Source organism: Phragmites australis, chromosome 9 (genome assembly GCF_958298935.1).
Source record: "Phragmites australis chromosome 9, lpPhrAust1.1, whole genome shotgun sequence".
NCBI classification, from domain to species: Eukaryota; Viridiplantae; Streptophyta; class Magnoliopsida; order Poales; family Poaceae; genus Phragmites; species Phragmites australis.
Window position 1 is genome coordinate 11,758,264 of NC_084929.1, and position 19,031 is coordinate 11,777,294.

Sequence of the window (19,031 nt, forward strand, 5' to 3'; positions counted from 1 at the left end):
ATGCAAATCCGGTGCGCGCGCAGAACGCGTCCAGAAACCGGACAGCGGGTATGTCAACCTTGATTACGGTAGTTTGGCTGCTCTACTGGCCGAACCAGTTGGTGAGGGTGTTGGGAACACCATGGGACATGCACCGGTGAAAGGGTTTGGTGATTTGACCTTTGGTCGATCGGGAACATCGATGCCAATCAGCTACAGCGCGGCTGTCCACGACGGTGACGACCGTGGGGCTTTGGCCGGGGCTAGGGCTTTACTAGGGACTTAGTATGATAATAAAACAGTAGTAAGGGAGGAGAATAAGGGGTCCTCACCTTGCTTTGATGGTCGAGAAAGGAGGATTCGCGGAGAAGGCGACGTAGCGCATCACGGGCGGCGGCGGCGGCGGCTCCGGCGAACGGCGGCGCTCCGGCGATGCACGAACAAGGCAGCAGCGACTTCTAGGGATTGGGGGTATGGAATAGGGGTAGGAGAGGGCGTGCAACTCATATTTATAGGGCTAGGGGTGGCTGGTTGAGGTGGAGTCCAAACCGAACACGAATTAGATTCGAGTTCGAGTCGGTTACGGTTTCTTTTTTCGTAGCTCTATATTCCGAGGATGATATCTCCATTGTCCGGACTCCAAATTGGACGTTTCTTGATTCTAAATTGTATTAAACGAAAAGGTCTACAACTTTGGTAGTCATTGGAACTTCTGAAAATGCCATCTTAATTTCCAAAAATGCATCACAAGATAAACTGTTTGAACTCGGACTTCTTTGCGCAGCACTGATTTTGGGGGCCATAACTCCTAGCTCCATTATCCAAAAGAGGACTTTTATAGGTTCAGATCGAAGCTCTCGACGTGACCTACAACTTTGGTATTATCAAGATTTGCATTTGAGGCCGTTTTGAACTCCTAAGCGTCATGAGAAGATGAAGCTGTCCAGGACTCTGCGAAAATTTTTAGATTTCGTGGATCCTTTGTTGGGCCATCTAGAAGACTTGGCTAAGGGTTTGGACTTGAGCAAGATTGAGCCCAAATACATTTTAGGTATATCTAGGGTTTAGAAAATAAATTTTTGCAGAGAAATTTGAATAGGTTTTGAATTTGAATTGAGCTTGGAGTGAATTTAAGAGAAACAAAAAATGAGGTTAATCAAGAATAAGAGTAGATAAGGAATTTGGATTTGGATTTGGGTAGAATTTGAGAAAGAGGAGAGATTGACTTTAAACAAGGATTTGGATACGATTTGAATTGAGCTGGAGAAGGATCAGGTATGATCAAGGATTGAATAGATGATGAATTCAAAGATTTTGAATTCCAACCATTAAGATCCTTAACTTATTCACTACTGAGTTTTGTAAAAACCTTTTCAAAATCTTTTTCACTCAAAACACCAAAGAGAAATAAAAGAAAAAAAACTCTAATGCATTTACCTAGCTCCTAACAAAACTCAGCATGCAATGCACATAAAATAATAACCTATATTGATTGATTGACTAAAAAAATAGGTTTTAAACCTATACTACTAGTGAAGCTATTCAATACTCTTGGAAAATTCTAGAAATTTCAGAAATCTAAAAATCAGGGTGTTACATTGCCTCGGCCCTGGTATCAGCACCGATATCATAATGTATTTTCGCTTCATACACAAACAAGGAGAAAGGTTGTAGATATATAGAGTCACAAGCCAAGTGCTATGACTACTCCTCATATTGCCGAATGGATTCATCCCATCCGTACTCAATCCAAATCTTATATTCCTCACATCTTCTGCAAAGGGCTTCTTGTATTTCCTATTGATGTTTTTCCACTGCGTCGAATCAGTGGGGTGTCTTAGCATTCCATCATCCTTGCGCTCATCGGCGTGCCATTGCATCAGTTTGACATGCCTTTTGTTCGCGAATAAACACTCCAAACAGGGGACTATAGGAAAATATCATAGCACCTTCACGGGATGCCTTTTCTTCTTTTCTTCACCGTCGATATCATCACCGTCACGCTTGTACCGTGCTACACCACAAACGAGACACGCTTGCATGTCTACATGCTCTCTGCGATACTGAAAGTGCCTGGAGGTGGGGGGTGAATAGGCTTTTCTGAAAATTAAAACTAAACAGCGGATTAAAAGCTGCCGGATACTCCGGTGAAGGTCGAATACTCGAGCAGTCCAGAGTATCCGGTTTAGTCCGAAGTCTCCGGTTTATACAGGATATCAAGAATAACTAAGAATTAAAGCGAGCAGCTAGAATCTAAAGGTGATACTAAGTCTACTAGATATCACAAAGCTTAAACAACAATAAATACTAGCAAGATGATCACTAAGACAATTTATATGTAAATTCTCAAATCCGCACGATTAAGTAAATTTCACAAATAAGAACACAAGGGATTATCCCAGAGTTCGGTCACCTCACAAAGAAGTGCCTACGTCTCCGTTGAGGAGCTCACAAAGAGCCGGGTCTTTTCCAACCCTATCATCTTCTAGCGACCACAAAGATCAAGCTAGAATTTCCTTACTCAATTTGAAGTTGATTACAAACTTCCCGTGGCACTCCATAAAGATTAGGCGCTCTACGGGCGACGCCTTGCCGTCTAGAAGCACAAAGCTCCAAGAGAGAAGATCACAGTGAATGCTCGATGAAGAACTTAATGCTCAAGTGCCTTAATCTCACTCCAAACCCAAACTCACTAAAATTGGCACTAGAGGTGGTTGGAGGGATTTTGAATGCTCTTGGAATGCTAAGGAGTGTAGAGTTCAGCAGCAACAGCAAGCATTTAATACCATGGGGTGTGGAAGTATATATAGTCTTCTCTCAAAAACTAGTCGTTACTGTTCTGATAGACCTAACCCGGAGTATCTGGTGAACACCGGAGTATCTGGTCTCAATTCCAAAACAGCGTCAGAATGGTCACAGAATGTGTCAGAACTAGCCGTTACAGTTCTGTTAAGTTACCAAAGTCTCCGATGAACACCGGAGTCTCCGGTCCTGATAGGGCTATCACTCAGACTAAGTCTGGAGACTTGCCGGACCCTCGGACTTCTCCAGGTACCGGAGTATCCGGTGAACACCGGAGACTCCGGTCCTTTTTATTAAAAGAGTAAATATTAACTGAGCCACCCTTACCGGAGTCACCCTCGGAGACTCCGGTAAAAACATTTTCTCCTACCGGAGTATCCGGTGAACACCGGAGACTCTGGTCTTTTTCAACAAAAAATAAATGCCTAACCAATCAACCTCTGGCGGACTCCCTCAGAGACTCCGGCCTTAAAACTCACCAACTACCGGAGTATCTGGTGAACACCGGAGACTCCGGACTCAGTGAACTTCTGTCTAACATCCCGGTGTCCGTGGGTGAGTGTGTCTCTCAACTTATTGGTTCTAAAGGATATCTTGAGCATTGAGACACTAAACAAGCAATCAAATGCAACCCTCTTAATAGAGCGGCTATCCTAGACTCAATTTCAAAAAACAGAGAAATTTAAATCCTATTGAGTACTCCTCGTTGCTTCTCCTTTCTTTTCGAAGGGCGTCAAACGTCATATGTCTTCTCAATTTAGACTTAGACCTGTTCATAACTTAGATAAACATATTAGATCCTTAATCATTTTGTCATCAATAAGCCAAAACCCACTTAGGGGGTCTAGATGCACTTTCAGATACAACATGCAATCGTTTGGACATGCATGTATTTTCTGTACTTCCAACCCCAATGGGCACACAATTTGCTTGGCCTGATATGTGTTTTCTGGCAGCACATTTTCCTTTGGAAGAAATTTCTTCAAAAACAGTAACAATTCTATGAAGCTTGTATCAGACCACCCATTGCCTCCCTTCAATTGCAGCAGTGAAAGCATGATACGCAATTTTGTGTGCTCCTTCTTACAGCCTGGGAACAACGGTATTTTAAAGTCCTCTAACATACACTGGAACTTTTGAAACTCTCTTTCATTGGTGAAGTTCCCCTCCCCATCCCGTAACATCTGCTCTAGATCATCGACATCAGCGTCGGCCCACATCTCCTCTAGATCATCATCGGCCAACGTATCTCCAGCAGGCGGCATATCAATGTATTCGTCGACCGGTATATTGGCGCACATGTCTTCATCTTCTCTTTCAATGTATTTCCCTTCCTGTATGATCTCAGCTTCACCATGCTCGGTCCAATGGGTATAGCTAGGTATAAAGCTCCTTGGCATCAAGTTGGAATGTATCTGCTGGGTGGTGGAGAACTGCTTCTTGTTCTCGCAATCAACACATGACATAGGTTTATCTCCATCATTTCAAAATCTAGAGCAAGTTAGCAAATAAAATCCAAATAGAAATGGATTGGAGAGGAAATTAAACACCTTGGAACACCTAGGGTATGAGGATTCCTTAAAATTTTTGAAGCCACCAAGATCCTGATGAGCAAAAATGGCTGCCACCGAGCAAGAACAGAGCTCCTTTCTGTTGTACTCGAGCTTGCGGAAGGTGAGGGTGACTTTTATATAATCGGGACATCACTGCCAGCTCATTTAACTAGCCGGTAATGATGTTATGCTATCACTACCGGTCAGTGGATTACGCTGGCAGTGATAAAGGAGCAGGGCATCACTGCCAGCTCAATCCATTGACCGGCAGTGATGACCCTTTATCACTGCCGGATCATAAGCCATGTTGGCTGATTCTTCCCACGTGGTTTATGAACCGGCAGTGATACCATAACACTACCGGTTCCTAATTGAAATGATTGAAATGCCAGTTTTGTAGTAGTGTTGAATGATTGAAATGAAGCCTAAGTCATATCCTATTGAATGGTTGAATGGTTGTAGCATTCTCATACTTACACATGCTATTCGGGTACCGTTCGTTATCGGAGAATACAACGATGAGGTGATATGTGATGTGGTACCTAGGAAGGCATGCCATGTGTTGCCTGGACAACCGTGGCAATATGACCGTGGCTCAATAATGAAGGGAAGACAAATCAATATACATGCAGTCATCGGGGCAGGAAATATACTCTACTTCCTATGTCTCCAAAAGATGTAAATGATATGTACCTATGAAAATATAACGAAAATGAGAGTGAGCCACAATAAGAAAAGAGGCAAAAAGAGAGAAAACTGACCTCCAAATCTGTCCTTTTAGTGAGCTTGCAAGAAAAGAGAGAAATAGAATATAGGTGTAAGGAAACTAACACTTTACCTACTATTTCTAGTGTTGTTTATATATGATGATGTGCAGGTCCAATAGAAGAGGAGTTTGATTTGGGACAGCAAAAAGAGCACTGAACCACAGCCAAATCAAATGCAATAGAAAGTGCAAGATCGATTTGTGAAAAGACGGAAGAGCAGTTCATTACTGTCCTAGAACTCAGGAAAGACCTTTCCATACTTGCTTTCAATTCTATTATTTATCATAACAAATTTGTTGCACCATTGGAGTTAAGTTCTTTGCAGCACAAGATAATTAATGGTGACCTATTGTGGCTCAAAATAAGAGTGGTATGTTTGCATATCATATATACCTTCTTATTGAGAGGGAGGTACGCGGGGAGCTATTTGCAACATACATGTGCATATGCCGTTCGACAAAAGACCAAGAAGAGATCCGCAATGAGTGAAAGCTGAGGACAGCTTTTCTTGAAAAGAGGGAGGATGATGAGGATATCTTAGCTACTACATATTTGAGCTCGTCTAATTTATGTACAATAGCACCTACCCCAGATTTTTGCAATGTGACCAGGTGAATTCTTCACATAAGCTTTCTGTGCATATGTGTATGTCCAGGAAGAGCGCATGCATGCATTTTGAGTGTGAGCAAGAAATAACTCCAAGCGAGAAGCAAGGTTCTAGCATGCGAGGAGATAATTTCCGGAAAATTAAATGGAGACCGGATTTTTTTTACTGCATGCTTGTACTAGCTCGGCAAGGATTCGATTTCCTGTTTGCAAATGATGTGCCGGCAGACAAAGAAATCCTAGAACGCGTCTGGACGGCGCCCAAAAATTTTGCATGCTTAGCAAGGAAGTAAAGAAAGCATGTGAGCTCTATAACGCACAGGACCCACATGTCATCCAGGCCACCTTGATTACGTGTAAGTCCAGATCAAGTCGACATCTCTTTTTTTTTTCGGGTTGAGTCTGGTTTAGTTAGTACGAGTCGGTTTGTTACGTGAGTTTTAATCGGTCCGGTCATACAATGACATATAAAGTCATTGAGAACGGATCTTATAAGGGAACTACACAATTATTTTTCGGAGATTTAATCTATTAGCCGGAGTGCTACCGTTAGGGTTAGAACTTGAGAGTTCTCTCCTTCCTTTGTTCTTATAATTTCTCCGAGGTTGCTGGGATTGATATGTCGTGGTCGCCCAATTTGTGCTTCTGCTTACATGCTGGTTGTGTGGATTGTTTCTTTAGCGAGGATTGGGGTGTAATTGCTAATGTTGTGGTCATGTGCTCGACAGAAAGACTGCTTCAATTTCATATTGTATTGTTGCCCTCTAGTTATCAGTGTTCGTCGTTGTTCATTATCATCGCAAGATCAGGATGCCCCCTATCAACATTCTACATATTTCGTTCAAGTAAACCCGCACGGTGATACTGAACAAGAGAATTCTACACACCCAAATAAAATAGACGCAAATCGAACAACAAGGACTATATAAGGCACCGCTACGATCTAGATCATCGCACTACATCGATTCAGATCAAGTGCGCATCTCTTGTGAGAGAATCACATCAGTCACCCACTCCGATCATAAGAAAGCTGCCACGAGCTAAGAGGGAGGCGAGGAGACGAATGAACCTTGCTGAGGCCGAGGGGTGACCCCGCGGTGGCTGACGGAGTGACAGGGTAGCGGGAGAGGGAGGTGAGCGCACGTGCCCTCGCGATCGTCTGCGAGGCATCGGTGCTGACCATCATTGCAAACTGGTTTGCTAACATGCAATTGCCATTCTCCAAAACTGTTTTTTTGCCCACGAGCTTGAGGAAATACTCGTTCTTTAGCTCAGAGACCATCGCTATCTATGGTGATGAAGCAATACCACAAAATTGTTGGTCAGAGAGCATGAGCTAGCAAGACTTGTGCATCATCGGCATGTCATTTACAGTTGTTGCAGGGAGGAAGGTGACCTGCGCGATGAAGTCAGTGTATGAGTCCTGCAAGTTTATCATTTGTTATATAGATACTAGTTGAGTGCTCGTGCGTTTCAACAGGAGCTAAAAATTTACATGAAATAAAGTTTTTTTCTTCCAACAAACATCTCTAGTTCTAATAAACCACCTGAAGGAACGGTGGCCTCTAGATTTGGGAAGAACTTGGAAGCTGTTGAATTCGTCTGGATTGAAACCGGCGGGAGGATAGGTGTTTTGTGTTGGTGGTATTTGTTTATCTGCATCGGGGGAGTGATCAAGCAGTTTTGTTCTGGCGTAGCATTTGTTGGATAAGAATAAAGATGAGAGGATCGTGTGATGCAGATTGCAATAGCACGCAAGGAGGAAATGGATAGTGTAATTGATATAAATGGTCAGTAAAAGATTCACGAGCAAATGATGTTGACCGATAAAAGTGGGTGCAAATACTTGGTCCCTCAACGCTCATCCCACTAGTGCATGCACTAACCATGTCTAATATTTTCAAAGGAGTCCATGTACTAACCATGAACCATTGCTTCTTTGAATGCTGTCAATGAAATTAGCATAATCTAATTGTCCACATCTTTCCTGTGATGCCCAGGGTAGAGCTTCTTGAATATGTCAGTGCCTCAATTGCCACTAATGGTAAAAGTATGAAGCAACATGACAGATTTTAAATAGAATGCAAAGATTGGCAAAAGATACAATTATCCGTTCCAACTCACACTACATTAGAATAACACATTAATGACAGGTGATAACTATCATTAGTGACGGTTATCGCACCCGTCACTCTTATTATGTCACTAATGATAAAATATTAGTAACAGGTTGAGATCCGTCACAAATGACAATCATCAGTGACAGGTCAAAATTGAGATCCGTCACTAAAATGCGTCTCCTATGACCTGAGCAGGCCTGTTGCCCGTCACTGTAACCATCATTAGTGAGGGATGTATGTATCACCCGTCACTAATTATCAAGCCCCAGTGACAGATAGCTTTCCAACCCGTCTCTGGGACACGATCATTAGTGATGAGTGTTAACCACAACCTATCACTGGTGACCGAGTCATTAGTGACGAGTGTATTTACCACCTGTCACTAATTATTTAGAACTCATTACTGATAGCTACAACCCATCACTAGTGACTGAGTCATTAGTGACGAGTGTATTTACCACCCGTCACTAATTATCTAGAACTCATGATTGATAGCTACAACTCGTCACTGGTGATCGAGTCATCAGCGTCGGGATGTTATGAGTCATTAGTGACGAGTATCTTTCCAACCCATCTCTAATGACTAAGTTCCAGAGACGGGTTGGAAAGCTACCCGTCACTGGGACTTGGTCATCAGTGACGGGTGAATTTACCATCCGTCACTAATATTCTAGTCCTTCTAAGGGATTTACCTGTTTCCTAACTGCATTGTGAAGTAATGTCAGGATTTGACAGTCACATCACATTCATGCCATACCCACATTGTAGGGACCAAGTCACGAGATATGCAACCACAAATTACATAATCAAAAGTCCTCGACATGTACAACGGCGCAAGTCCATATCAAGATAGTTACAAATTACATAAATCGAAAGTGCAGCAAAAAAATATATAAGTTAGAGCCCCGTCTACCTACAATAGAACTTGTTTTTCGAAAAGACGACTTCGGTCATTAAGAACGAGGCAATCCGTACTCAAATGTTGGAGAGTGCAGACTCCTCGATGTTACCATCCAGTAAGGTGAAATCCTGCTGAGTGAAAGTAGTTATAGAATAAGTATGCAATTAGCATGAGCAAAATCATTTTATCATCAGATATTTATAATGAATAAAAGCAGCTATGAAAATACTATACAATTATCTTACATCTGGGATTTCATATCCTTGCTGCCATGAATAGCAGCATGTGATGTGCAACGTAGAATCCGCAGGAGTTACCAGTGGTTGTTGGTGGCACTTGAGAGGGAAAAACCGTCAGTTCAAAAAAAATGTAGTAGTAGAGTATTTACAAATATATCTGCTAGCACTTACCGTGAAGACGGTTTTATGTGTTAGTGTGCATGACTCCTTCGGATCGTACTTTGGATCACAGCATATATACATGTCAAAAGCTCTACATGAGAAGAGGGATCTAATAGTCAACATTTGGTGTAAGTTTGAAAAGTTCAATACGTAACCTAAGTCATGAAGAGTTACTCGTCGAGGATTTGTTTGATGAAAGTATAGTCACGTTGTCCTCGTTCGCTGTTAGATCCCATCACTCCTCTTGATGAATTGAGGTACCATACCAAGTTCCACTTATGGGCAATGACGGGTTATAAGGATACCCATCACAAATAACTTAACATTAGTGACGTGTTATAAGAACATCCGTCACTAATTATTTTACATTACTGATGGGTGATAAGGATATCTATCACTAATGACACATTAGTGACGGGTGAAAACTAAGACCCGTCACTAATGACTTCTAAAAAAGAGAAAAGAGATCAACTTTTAGAATAAAGGCATGCATGCAAACAGAGAGTACTTCAACAGATTCCATTCAACAGAACTGAACTGAACTTCGATGGACGACATCCTAAAGCATGTTAGGATTTGGCAGCCATCTTCACATTTTAGAACACAGATATACATCCAGAAACTTAATATCCATATATCATTACACTTGAGCATTGCAGGAGCACGTAACCTCTGATATGTAACATAGTTGAAATCTACAATACTATATATAGTACTTCATCGATATACATTAGCATATGAATTAGTGCACTATCTTTCGTTTTACATGGACGACCTAATGCTTTATCATAGACAGTAAATAATGTCTTATTAGCTGATTCATTTTCACTTAAATGAAACCTTATATCAACCTGGAAGTTGCCTTCAGCAGTGAAGTCCACTCCGAGGCCATAAAAGCTTCACCTAACATGCTCCATGGCTTGATCTAAAATAGCATAAAAGCTAATTACCGCAAAGGTGTCACCAAAAATATCCTACAAGCAAAAAAAATAAAATTATAAAAATAATATTTTGAATTCTTTTAGCATTAGAATGTTGTTTTAGCACTGAGTTTCGGATAATATCTGAAGTCATTTAGTCTAGATATGTGATGCCGATGTTGATTCCATCGAAAATTGCTACGCTGATTCCGATACCGATTAAAAAAAATATCCGGTGCTGATATTAAGCAAAAAATATCTAATACCAATTTTAAAAAACTATCCATTTTTAATTCTCATTTCAACTCGAATCTATAATAAACTATCCAAATCATTACTTAATACTAGAAGACTACCCATGGGCATACCGCGTCGTTTGTGGACCCGAGGCGGTGGTAGTAGCGGAGTCAGTGGATGGGGGCGGGCTACAAATACTCCGGCCACGTGACGCCACCGGATGCAAACCTATTTATATTCTCTCCTTAATTCCCCATCCCTCTCGTCCGCCTTCGCCTCCTCCTCCTCCCCATCCCCTCCTCCTTCCCCGACACAGCCCCGCCTCGCCCTTGCCTCCGGCCACCGAAACCCTAACCCTAGGCACCTCCGCCGCCTCCATGGCGAGCAGCAACGTCTCCACAGTCTACATCTCCGTCATCGACGACGTCATCGCCAAGGTCCGCGAGGATTTCATCACCTACGGGGTGGGCGACGCCGTCCTGAACGAGCTCCAGGCCGTAAGTATCACCGATTTCTCTAGTTCCCAGTGCCTACTCCTCTAATTTCTGCTTAATTTCAACGATTTTAACGGTTGCCTCTCGGATCCGGCCGGAAACCCTAGCTCTGGGAGATGAAGATGCTGCACTGCGGCGCAATCTCGGGGAACATCGACCGCTCCAAGACGACCGCCGCGTCCGCCGGAGGCGCCGCTGGCGCGACCCCACCAGTGCACGACCTCAACGTGCCCTACGAGGCCACATCCGAGGAGTACGCCACCCCAACCGCCGACATGCTGTTCCCACCGGTGAGGCCGAATCCCTCGATTGCCCCTCAAAATTGGCCCGATCTATGTAATAGGCATGCAGACGCCGAGGTTTTGACGGGGTTGGCTGTATTTGAGTGCAGACGCCGCTGCAGACTCCAATCCAGACTCCGCTGCCAGGGACGGACGCAGGGATGTACAACATACCCACCGGCCCTTCGGACTATGCACCATCACCGATAAGTAATGTTAGGAATGGAATGGCGATGAATGGGGTGGATCCAAAGACTGGCAGCCCAAGCCCCTACATGGTAGAGTGGATTTAAACTATGCTGTTCCATATGTCAAGTTTTTTTTCCTTGTTAGTGTTAGCTGTTTGTGATGTTTGAAAGTTTTTGCAGCAGCCACCTTCTCCTTGGATGAATCAGAGGCCGCTGGGTGTTGATGTGAATGTTGGTATGTGCATGCTTATGTCCTCTGTTTGTTCTCCATATGGGTGCTGCATTTTTAGTTTAGTCTGTTTGTACTCTGGAGCAATATCAAATGGGGAAGCAATAATGATGTGGATGATTGTCGTGACATACAGCTTACGTGGAGAGCCGTGAGGATCCGGACAGGGGAGTGGAGCCTCAGCCACTGACTCAGGTAAAATATGATATCACAGCTCATTTACCGAACAAGAAATAGTGTTATAATTGGGGTTCCAGTATTTGTTTTAGCATATCAGTTTATTTTTGAAAAATGTTGCTCCCCGATGATTTTGACAATCAGATTGCCATAGTATAAACAGAAAATGTTCCCAGAGTTAAAATTTTGATTTTGTCGATCACGATGTATGATGTAGACGCGAGACTTTGTAATAAGTTCTGAAGCCAGATGCAGTCATGCTGAAGGCTGGGATAATTGTATTCCATTATCTAAAAATTTACTGGCCTGTTTGGTAATCTTGGTAGAAGTGACATTAGTTATTGGGTCCTTTACATTGTCTAGATGGCTTTTAGGACTATTTGATATTTATTATCCTTTCACAATTGATGGTGCTCTTATAATATTCCTGGTGGGAAAACATGACTTGGAATCTTGTTCTCAAATTCTTTTGAAATACTTATTTAAAATAAACATGTATCACAAGTAGTGTTTTGTCTTTCTATGCTGCCATGTATGTTAGATTTTGAATTGGGTGCATTACAACCATCAGCAAAACTATAGAAAAAGTAAACTTCCTTTTCAACAAGTTGAAAAGGAAGAGAAATATGAATTTGGTGGAAGTGATTTTAGCATATTTCATTCCATCTTGTAATTGGACGTTTATGGACACTGCAAAATAAAGCGGCTTTAGCCTTGTATGTTGAGCCGAGGTCAATAGGATTAATTAGCTCAGTTTATTTTGATCGTTGGACTTCAATAAATGCTTTTTTGTTGTAATGCTGCCTGGTGTCTCTTGGTAGAGAAAATAGCATTTCTATTTAGAGCTAAATTAGGAAGTTTTTACATGATTCTTTTGTTGTTTTTATGTTCTCACCCCCCCCCCCCCCCCCCACACACACACACAAAATAGAAAGATAAAGTCTATGTTATCTCATGTACATAATGCATCACCTAAGTTACGAGGTTTAACATGTCTTCAGCATGAACTATCTCCTGGATTTTGACTAATTATTTAGCCCGGAGTGGTGCAAGACCAAATAAGAATTAGCAGATTTGAAATAGGTTTGAACTCAATTTACCTGTATTTACAGCTATTCAAGGGAACTTATCCATTTGCATTATTATGTTCCTGATTGCAGCAGTTTCAGATTTGGTTCATTTGATTTTGTAGGATTTCCTGATGATGTCTTCTGGAAAGCGCAAGAGGGATGAGTATCCTGGTCAGCTCCCTTCTGGTTCTTTTGTACCACAACAAGATGGAAGTTCTGATCAGATTGTAGAATTTGTTGCGTCAAAGGTACCTATCAGCGATAAGTTCAATTCACTATCTCCAAAATTACTTTTCCTTGTTATATCTTGTACGAAAGTGTGTTTGTGCTTCTTGGAGCTATTTAGTGGTGGGACTTTGGTTGCACAGTTGGAGGATTTTTTTCCATCCCTTCATTTATGGAACTCAACCAAATCCTTTTAATGGAAAAAACATGGGTCATGTAAACTAGTTAGTACAACTAAAATATACGTACACCCTACGCATCTAAACTTCATGAGATTTCCCTACTTAATTACTTGACTATTTAGTCATTTCACAGAAGGTTCAGAGCTACCAACATGTGCATATCTTTTCATGTTTTACAGGATGTGCGACTACATTAAAGTTGACTCTTTTTTTCATGTATGCATAGAAGCTACAGACATATATGCTATGGAGATTTCTGTCCTGACTAGGGTCAGGAATAGAACTTTGCTTTAAATCCTTTCTCACTTCGGAAAAATATTCACACCACCTCTTTTAGACCAATAGTGTTTGGTTCGTAGCCATGCCCTTGCTTAGGAGATTTCGACGGAACTTGGCTAGTGTTTGTTTTGTGGAAGTAAATGTGGTGTGTTACACTTTGTTTAGCACCTGGCCCACGTGTCGCAAACTCATTTTTGCCAAAATTTGCACACAAAAAGTGCGGCAAGCCACACTTTGACATGGTACTTGTGATGTAGTATGAGTACCAACCAGACAAAACTAGGAGTTATTAAATTCCTGATATGATCTAAATATCTAATGCTGTTAGTATTCTTAGTATTCCAGTGAGAAGTGAAATATGTTAGTATCGCAATGGAATACATTGAATATGTGCAATAAAAAACAACTCATTTTTACCATCTCCCTGTTTCTTACTGTTATCATCTATATTTTTCTTCATTCCTGCTTATAACAACTCTTTGAATCTTCAATCTCGAGTTGTTAGATTACTTTTCTTGTGTGGGAAGTCCTCAGTCTGTTCCTTAATCTATCTTCAGGAGAACGCACACCAACTTTGGAGTTCCATCATCAACAAGCAAGAGACATCAACTAAGACATCCTCCATCAAAAAAAGGACAGTCAGTCCAGTTGTTCCACAGCGTGATGGGATTCAAGATGACTATAATGATGTATGATTCTAAATTTAATGGCTTCATCTTAGATCTTCAAGTTCTTTGCATTTACTGTGATGTTTCTTTCTCCAGCAATTTTTCTTTCCAGGAGTCCCAACTGAAGATTATAATACCCCTGGTGAATCTGGTAAATTTATCAAAATGTGCAATTTGATGTGGACTTGAGACTCATTATTTTATCCATGTTGTTTATATTGCACATATTTTGATATGTTTTTAGTGGAGTATCGAGCTCCCACGCCTGCTGTTGAAACGCCAAAACCAAGAAACGATGTAGGGGATGATGATGAACCTCCGCTTAATGAAGATGACGATGATGACGACGAGTTAGATGACCTTGAGCAAGGGGAGGATGAACCTAACACACAACATCTTGTACTTGCACAGTTTGACAAAGTAGGCACGCTTTCTAAGTTTAAGATAATATTTGCTTTGCAGGATTAAGGTTTGCCTCCAGTTTCAGTCCATTGTGTCTTACCTCCTCTTCAATGGCTTATATAGGTGACAAGGACCAAGAATCGTTGGAAGTGCACTTTGAAGGATGGAATCATGCATTTGAATGGTAGAGATGTTCTATTTAACAAGGTGGGTAGCATAATCTTTTGGTCAAATTCATGGATATGGTTTTGAGCCTCAAGTTTTAATCTATTGTGACTAGAATAACAGTTGGATAATTGATAGTCAAGGGCACATGTTCCCTTGACGATTTCAATTCTTCAAATGAGAAGACTGTTCTGTAATTTCTAGCTAATTGGCTACATAATTAGAGTAATGAATAATTAATTGAAATCAAGCACATCTGGCACAATGAGGACTTAAGCAGAGTATGGCTGATAAGACACCAACTAGTTTCCAGATGATCTACACAGATTTACCTTACTCAATAGTGGATTGCAGTTGCTACTGTTGATACTGTCCCTTTAGGTTGCAGCTTACAAATCTACATGCTCAGGTTACCTGTCAGTAGTCAGGTGCAAGATGCTGATGCTTGCATGACTTGTTGAACCATGTAATTCTCAAGTTAAAGGAAGCATTCATGTTTTTTCTCCACCTTATTTCTCCAAATACTTCCTCAAGCCCACAAGGCCACAACTGTGGGAACTTGATGACTAATTAATTTTGGTGACTTAAAAGCTGCAATCATGCTGTTCTCCACTAGAAAATTATGCTTGATTACCTGTAATGCTTACAAAGTTTAAGTGTGGTTCACTTGTTGCATTGCTGACATGGATTTTACAAATCGATGTTGCAGGCAACAGGAGAGTTTGATTTTTGAATTTTGCGATGAAGAGGGGCTATTTTAGAAGCTGCTGTATGGACATATCTTTGTCTTCGACATAAGAACGGGGAGGTGGCGAAGTGTTATGGTGTGATGGGGTCTAGGCAGTATGGCTCTGTCGTGTTTTCTTGATGCTTAGCTTCCCCAGTTTGGTTTGTCACCGCAACTGTCGTCGCGCTGTAAAAATGTTACTGTTGGGGCTGCTGTAGACATTTCACTGGGATGGTCTCTTAAAGCTGGTGGGGATTTATGCTAGATATTTTTCCTGTAAGACTGTTGTGCCGCTCTAGCACGTCGAGCTCTGATTGCGCTCGTGTACACACTCGTCCGTATGTTCTCATCCATACAAAAACGCTGGCAGAGAGAGCGATACCTGCGGTCGTGTACGTCTACCCGTGCTGCTTGTCGTTTGTCTAGACTATTAAGGAACTTATATGTTACTGATTTAGAATTTATAGAATTTAAAGAGTGCTTGAATATTATAAAGAAGAAAAAATATAGAATAAATATGTGATGAATAAATTGACTTGTAAAGTGGATAATATTAAATTAGGATGAAATTTAGAGATGAATAGAAAACTGTTTTTAAAATTATGTTTGGCTTGTATGAGTAGTTAGTAATGTTTTTTGGGTTAATTACTGTATATAAAGTACTTTCATGCGATTGATAAACGAAGTTGTATGTATTTTTATTGGAATACTTGGTAAACTTTGATGATATTTTGATTTATAGCAAATCTCATGAGTCACATTTTGATCATCTATGTGTTGTTTTTAATATTTTGATAGATACATGTTTGTTCAGTAATTTTAAAAAGTGTATCTTTTGCATGGTTCGAATTTTTTTTCTTGGCTATGTTGTTACTCCACAGTGAATAGAGGTGGATGAAGTAAAATAAATTCGAAACCATAAAGAGCTAGCCAATTCCTGAGACTGTTACACAAGTGAGAAGCTTTCATAATTTTGCGGGTTTACATCGGTGATTTGTGTGAGATTTTAGTACCATTGTTGCTCCATTAAATATGTTCACGAAGAAAGGAATAGTTTTCAATTGGGGATCTGCATAAGAACTCTCGTTCAAGTTGTTGAAAAAGAAGCTCACTCATGCTCTATTGCTCCAACTCTTTGATTTTGGTAAGACATTTGAACTAGAATGTGATGCTAATGGGATTGTAATTGAAGGTTTGCTAATTCAAGAAGGTAAATTTGTTGCTTATTTCAGTGAGAAATTAAGTGAGCCAAGTCTGAATTATTCTACCTATAGTAAGGAATTGTATGCTTTAGTTCAAGTGCTTGAAACTTAGCAACATTATCTTTGGCCAAAAGAATTTGTTATACATTATGATCATGAATCGTTGAAACATATTAGGAGTCAAGCTAAACTGAACAAACGATATGTTAAATGGGTAGAATTTATTGAGTTGTTTTCATATATTATAAAACACAGAATAAACATGTGCTGAATGATGGATTGCTCTATCGTACTAACAAGTTATGCATTTCAGCTAGCTCCGTTCGTCTTTTGTTGTTACAGGAGGCACATGAAGTAGCATTGATGACACATTTTGGAGCAAAGAAGACTGAAAATGTTCTAGCCACTATTTTTTTTTTGCCAAAGATGAGACATGTGGTCAAGCACAACGTGTCACATGGCATCATTTGCAATAAAGCTAAGTCTCGCTTATATCCACAAGGTCTTTACATACCTCTTCCTGTTTCGAGTGCTACTTAGGAGGATATTTCTATAGATTTTGCTTTAGTATTGCCTAGGATAAAGAGGGGGAGGGAGAGTATATTTGTAGTTATGGATAGATTTTCAAAAATGGTATATTTTATACCTTGTAATAAGAGCAATGATACTACAAACATAGCTGATTTGTTTTTCAGGGAAATCGTTCAACTACATGCAGTGTCTAATAATATCGTCTCGGATCATGATACAAAGTTTTGGAGTCACTTTTGGAGATCACTTTGGAATAAACTGAGGATGAAGTTACTGTTTTTTACTACATGTCATCCCCAGACCGACAGTCAAACAGAGGTTGTCAACAGTACCTTATCGACCATGTTATGGGTTGTTCTAAAGAAAAATTTGAGAATGTGGGAAGAGTGTTTACCGCATATTTAGTTTTCTTACAATAGGTCAGTACACCACACCACCAAGCCATACTTGGGAGAAGAAGATGAGCTTGAGTCGAGAACAACTCCAATTCAAGAGGGGGAGGATGATGAGCTTATGGCTTCTTCAGATACAATCAATACTATTAATATTTCTTAAATCATAGAAGGTCTAATTAAAAGAGCACATGCACGACAATTAAACCACTAGGTGAACACGTTCCTTACTGTTCATGCTTCTTTGGATGGATTACTACTAAATTCTTGTGATATTTTATTGCTTAGGAATGTGGGAAAAGCATCACAACCTTACCCGGACGTCACCCCTCAAAGGCCAAGTCTACTCGGACTCGAGGCTGAGCTCTAGTCGTGGTCGAAGTCGTGGTCGTGGTCGTGGTTGAGTCTCAAGACAACACGTATGTAAAACGAGCATAACTATCTCATTCGAAGTTTTTTTTAGGAAATATTGGATATTATGGAAAGCTTATGACGATCCCTTTCCAATGGATCTATGCTCGACCAAATATTCCTTATAGTTTAGTCAGAGTCAAAGAAATAAGGTGCTCTATCACCGTTTTGGATCCTGTTGGGTCTTGTAATCGTGTTGGGGGTCGGAGTCCAGGTTGTGCACACCTCTTTCCATGACTGCACAACACTAGGTTGACCTCCTCACGTCCCCTTATATATACACAGTAGCCGTCAAAGTTTAGGCTTGGGTTTTGCTTAGATTATTCTGTTTTATATAGTTTCACCGTTTGTTCGGTTTGTGGAATCCCAACTTGAGCACTTCATTGTTAATTAGCAATATTTTTAGATTGCATCTACTTATTCTTGCTTGTGTTCTCGATTTGTTTGCAGAAAAAGTCTTCTTGGTGAGATCAACTGTGTCTTTGTACGGTTGATAACCATGGAGTAGTGGTGTAGTGATTGAGAGGGTTCTCGATCTATTTGGTCGGAGCCTTATGATCATCAACTTCGAAACTCCATCAATTAACTTATCATATTACCTTTGAAAGATCGGACAAACACATATCAGAAGTGCTCGAGTTGGGGTTCAACAAACCGAAAAGCAGCAAAACTATCTAAAATAGAATAATCTAAGCTAAACCTGAGCCTAAATTATGACGGCCCCTAAACCCTAAGACGGTGAGGAGGTCGACCTAGGGTTGTGCAGCCGTGGAAAGTGGCGTACACAACCTGGACTCTGACCCCGACACGATTACAAGACCCAGCAAGGTCCAAAACAGTGACGCAACGCCTTATTCTTTCGACTTTGACTGCACTATAAGAAATATTTGGTTGAGCACAGATCCATTGGAAAGGGTTCATCATAAGCTTTCCAGCAAGTCCAAGAATGCCTCAATTGGACTCCGTATGCGAGAGTAATGCCTATTTTACCGATGTGTTGTCATGAGACTCGATTATGACCACGACCATGACCACATCTAGAGCTTAGCCTCAAGTCCGAGTAGATTTGGCCTTCGAGGGGTGACGTCCGGGTAAGGTTGTGGTGCTTCTCCCACATTCCTA

General features: G+C 40.9%; 1 protein-coding gene across 2 annotated transcripts; it reads left to right on the forward strand.

The window, feature by feature from the left end:
• Positions 1-10,503: 10,503 nt before the first annotated feature.
• Positions 10,504-15,765, forward strand: LOC133928647 (uncharacterized). 2 transcript variants are annotated; one of them, XM_062375067.1, is made up of 11 exons: positions 10,504-10,783; positions 10,888-11,070; positions 11,172-11,339; positions 11,430-11,484; positions 11,615-11,673; positions 12,848-12,973; positions 13,969-14,100; positions 14,176-14,230; positions 14,324-14,499; positions 14,605-14,688; positions 15,356-15,765. In XM_062375067.1, the coding sequence occupies exons 1-11, from the start codon at positions 10,664-10,666 to the stop codon at positions 15,377-15,379; spliced, it is 1,182 nt and encodes a 393-aa protein (XP_062231051.1). In that variant the 5' UTR covers positions 10,504-10,663; the 3' UTR covers positions 15,380-15,765. The 2 variants fall into 2 exon arrangements, with proteins under 2 accessions (XP_062231051.1, XP_062231052.1); XM_062375068.1 differs by having other exon boundaries at positions 11,433-11,484.
• The last annotated feature ends 3,266 nt before the right edge of the window (positions 15,766-19,031 follow it).